Source organism: Pterocles gutturalis, unplaced genomic scaffold (assembly GCF_000699245.1).
Source record: "Pterocles gutturalis isolate BGI_N339 unplaced genomic scaffold, ASM69924v1 scaffold5932, whole genome shotgun sequence".
NCBI classification, from domain to species: Eukaryota; Metazoa; Chordata; class Aves; order Pterocliformes; family Pteroclidae; genus Pterocles; species Pterocles gutturalis.
This window is the reverse complement of record NW_010115130.1, coordinates 1-4908: the sequence shown is the minus strand read 5'-3', so window position 1 is coordinate 4908 and position 4908 is coordinate 1. Positions and strand designations below refer to the sequence as shown.

Sequence of the window (4908 nt, the reverse complement as noted above, 5' to 3'; positions counted from 1 at the left end):
AGGTCCTTGCGGGGGCGGTGGGTGGGTAGCACCCAGCAGTGCTGCTGCTGGAGCCCCCCTTAAATGGGTCTGGTGAGAGTCCTGGGTGGGACCGGTGTTCTGTTCTTGTGCGTTGTTGAGCTGTTAAGGGATGTTTTTTAAAAGAATACAACTATTTTTTGACTCTGCTGTGGATTTGTACTTCAACTCCTGGCTCTTGATTAATGCCTCCCTACAAGTTTTATCATTCTAGAGCTTCTGAGGTGCTTGTGGCTTTTCTTGCGCCTGGGAGGAGAAAATGGCACTGGGGATAAGAAGAGGGAACACTTGCCACTCTTTTTTGGTTTTAATGTTCAAGAAGGATGACATACTTTCTCTAGAGATAATTGGATTGTGACTAGACAAGAATTATTTGCTTTAGAATTTATTTGTAGTGTTCTGTGAGTTCTCTGTGCAGCTGTTAACTCTGCTCCATGAAAATCTGTTTTCCTTTTATATTCTTCTCCCAGACTTCCTTCCTCTGAAGTGCGATGCATGTGGGGAAGTCTTCTGTAAAGATCACATCCGTTATGATGACCACAAGTGTAGCTCAGCCTACAAGAAAGTAAGTTCCTATACATGAGTCAGTAATTCTCACTGCAGAATTGCTGAGTCATGTATAAAAGGTGCTCTGAAACTTGGTTTCAATAAAAGCAGATGGGAGAACCACAAGGTGTAAGTTAATACAAGTGAATTTCAAATATACAGACACATTTCTGGGGTCAGTACTGCTAGATTCTAGTTTCTTTTGCTTAGCCTTCATCTTCCTAGAGAGGGGTGCTTTGTATTTTAAGCACTGTCTTGTGGCCTAAAACTTTCTGTAGCCCTGGTCCTTTAAGTTGAAGAACCAGAAACATGAAACCACAGGTGAAATAAATAGAGTAGTGTGGGGCTAAACACTGATCTCTGGCCAAACTTGGGCTTTGTAGTGTCTGAAGGCTATAATTCCAGAAAGCCTAGAAGCATATTTAAGGTAAACTTACTGAATATGTTGCTACAAAGTGATTAGCCATAGCATTCCTGACTATTTGTTTGGACAGTGATTTTCAGTTACTTTTGTGAAGTATATCTTTAGGAGCATTACTAAATTAGTAGAATGTAAACCACTTGTGAATAAACTTCTCTCACCCATGGGTAAGAGAAGGAGGACAGAAAATTGTTGGGTGGGAGTTCTAATCTGTGTTGTATGTTCTTAGAATGTGCAGGTTCCAGTGTGTCCGCTCTGTAATGCACCTGTCCCAGTTCGGAAGGGGGAAATACCAGATATTGTGGTTGGAGCCCACATGGATAAGGACTGCAAATACAACCCAGCAGAGCACAAGCAGAGGGTAAGGAAGTGCTGTTGGAATCTAAACTGCCTGCCTAATGCTTGTGAAGTTAGATCTTCTGAGAGCAGAATGTGTGGAAGCTTGCTCTGTTTCATGTTAATTAAAAGGGTGTTCGAGCATTCATACTTCAGCTTGAGAAGCTGATCACAGCAAGCGAGGAAACATTGCCATCTTCATGTCCTCTGTTATTTAGATCTTCACAAACAAGTGCGTGAAGCCAGGCTGCAAAAGAAGAGAGATGATGAAGGTAGTTTGTGAGCAGTGTGGTGGCAACTTCTGCATCAAACATCGGCATCCTCTGGATCACGACTGTAAAGGGAGCAGCCACCCCACCTCCAAGGCTGGGTAAGCTGTAGTTATGATACTTTGAGCTCAAGCTGAAATTTCAGAGCTAGTATTGCAGATTGGTACAGAGCTCAGACAAATGGGATTCTGTAAACTACTGGTCACTTCAGTAAAATAGGTGCTATTTTTTCTTTGTATTTTGGGCCTAGTTTCTGCAAATTTGTGAGCCAAGGTAAAAGCTTCTTGTCAAATGCCTTCCTAAAATTCTTCCAAGCTTACCTGTCTTGATAGCCTGACTCTTGGTGTTTGTTAACTGTGAACAGATACTGGCTATCTCAAGTATTCTTTGGGGTCTGGATCTAAATACTGGAATCCTAAAGTTTTTCCCAGCACCTTGAAGTAACAAACAACAAAATCAATACCTTGCCAAACAAAGTTTGAACTTGCTTTTAATACAAATCTGTCTCTTGCAGGCAGATGTACCGTCCTTGTTCTGTGCAGTAGGACTGTAAGACTTGTGTGACACATGCAGATAATTAAATTGGATGGAAGAGTGAAACTACTGGCAGCGTACGGAAGAGGTGCTGAGCCTGGTTGTGTTTCTTTTGTAGATATGCAGCTCTGAGAGCTTCTCAAACCACCTTCAAGTCAACAGGAGCAATTGGAGTGCCATCTAATGGGAGTCCTCAGCACAACAGGTATAAGCTGTAGAATGAGAAAAAACAAACAAGATTATTTAAAAATAGTCTTGTGTCAACATGGTGTAGGATTGCCACTGTCACACCACTAACTGCTCTGGAGTTGGTAGTTGACCCTTAGTTGATGTTGGGGATGTGGTAGAGGGCTTCTGACAGCACAAGTAAATCTTTACTTCTCTGCACTGTAGTGATTAAAATAGCTCTATAGACATAAGCATTAGGACATCAAATTGTTGTAACAGCAGGCTGGTCTTGCACCTGTTAAGTGTGAGGCTTGGTCAAGTTCTGGGAAAACATGTTGTCAGAATGCTGAGAAATCATAGCAAACATCTGACTTAAAATGGCCCAAGCCCTGCCCTGCTGTGGCATATATCTCCTTGTGATGGAAGGTTTTAGCTGTGTAATTCTTACAGTGCATTCTTGTCTTTCAGATGCAGATAGTAGAGGCTCTTCACATCTGGATCAAATCTCTGTCTAATTTGAAGTTAATCTTGTGTATAGTTCTTTAAAATTTTCTAAGGAATTAACTTATTTTTGTATTGTGTTTTTTATGTTCAGTAAACTGTCACTCTTTCTGAGATGACTTTATTTGTTCCTATATTTGGAATAAGAGCTGTAGTGCTATGAAAAATACTCGGTGGAAGAAACCGGGGAATGGTGGTAGGAAGAATAATAAAATTGTCTTAAAAACTGCCAGCTCTGCTTATGGCAGGGTAAGTCTGAACTTTGAGTTTCTGAAGATTAAAGTCTCAAATACAAGCTACTGTCATGTGTCTCCATCCTTTTGGAAATGAACGGGCATACAATACACACAATTCTGCTTGACAAACAACATCCATCAGCATAAAGCCAGTTTGATGTAACTGCCTCTTGGTTTCTAAATGTCAGTGGAAGTACTTGATTTTCTAGGCAATTCACTGAAGGCTAGTGCTCACAGAGGCATGCACAGTATAATTCTTCATAATTTATTACTGTAGCCTAGACTTGCCTGGGTATTTATTGCAGCTGGGGTAAAAAAGGAAGCCAGAGAACGTATTACTGTTTGTGTCCCATGTAATGAGGATGAGGCCAGCTACAAGATTGTCTAGGCAGGCTGTTCTTGCTGTCTTCCTGAAAATCTTGAACAAGTGAAGATGTAACAGCTGTGCTCCATCTATCTGATCAGCTACCTTGTCTCTCTAAAACTGCATGAGGAGCCAGCTGCTTAGCTTGAGGCCTGAAATGCTGTGAAATGGAAATGCCCTGTTAATGAACAGTGCTAATTCCCCAGCTGGGATCTAAGTAGACCTCTTATCCAACTAATTGTGAGGAAAAGGCCAAGGCTTACTGATGATGTCAGAGGGTCAAGACTTCAATTTCATGTGTCACTGGAGCTATTCCTCTGCACACTGGGGCTGGTGGACTGGAGTGTTGGTTTAGGGCTAACTGAAGGGTAATTACAGTCTCTTGAATCACCTGCAGCTGTGAGTGCCCAGCCCTGTTCTGAGGTGGGAGCATGAGGAGCTGGCATACCAGAGTGTTGTGGTCCTTGACCTGGGAAAAATCATCTTAGATAAAGCTGTAAGAGATGTGAGCATAAGTGCAGTTATGATTATATAAAGTGTAAGCATTCAGGTCTACTGCAGTTGTGCAAAAACTTTGTTGCTTCTTGTTTCTCTTGGGAGGGGCTTAATCCTTAGAGTACAACTTCTGCTTGAAGAGGAAACTTGGACTTATGGTCCTTCACAGGGATGGCATCCTGACTTGCAGGGGTTTTTATCAGAAAATGCAGAGATAATGTAATTTCTGACAGACACCCACTAAAGTATGCTGTCCCATATTCATGTTTGGCATGCTGTGATTTCTTCTTCAGGATAAGTTTTTTGGAGAATGATCAAAGCTATATTGTAGTAAAATCTGGTGTGGTATGAGTTAACACTGCTCATTCCCTATAGTCTAATTTTATGCGATCACGTCAAAATTGTGATTTGACAGTATCTGTAATACTGTCTTTAACCACAGGATGTCCCAATAGCATATATAATAAACCAAACATTTTCTTAGGATGTCTAAACATTCAGAACATGCTTTCCCTATTCCTGTTTGAACAAAGCTTAAATTACAGCTCTAATTTTAGAAACCGCTATCTGCCCATTGTCCTGTGTGCTCTCATGCTGTTAACTCAGAGCACATTTCTAGGGTTCTAGGACCTGTGTAATCTTTCTGTGGAATCTGTAACTGGTCTCACATTCCCAAACAGAGCTGTGTGCCCAAGGGGCGGTGTGGGAAGGGGTTTCCAGTGGAGAGCAGCAGGTGCTGACCAGGTTGGGGGAACAAGGACCAAAGCTGCGCTGGGTGGGGACAGGATTGGCACCTCACGGTGTTGGAAGGATGGGAATGGCAGAGGGTGTGACCCTGGTTTGGGCAGGAGAAGGAAGCTGAGGGGGGTCCCTGTCAGGGCATGGAGGATCCCGGGGGGGGGCGGTCCCTGTCACCCAGCCAACAGGGGCGGGGCCACACGTGGCGGGGAATCTCTTCCGTGACGGATCTCGGCTCAGAGAGATGACGTCACGCGCGCCTCCAAACGCCGGCCGGGCACT

General features: G+C 43.0%; 1 protein-coding gene across 1 annotated transcript; it reads left to right on the top strand.

The window, feature by feature from the left end:
- Positions 1-488: 488 nt before the first annotated feature.
- On the top strand, positions 489-2450 carry ZFAND2A (zinc finger, AN1-type domain 2A; the record flags this gene model as incomplete). The annotated part of the gene is given in 4 exon segments (XM_010075063.1): positions 489-583; positions 1215-1346; positions 1540-1691; positions 2243-2450. Coding segments are annotated over 4 exon segments (587 nt in total), but the record flags the coding sequence as incomplete, so codon positions are not given.
- Positions 2451-4908: the final 2458 nt, after the last annotated feature.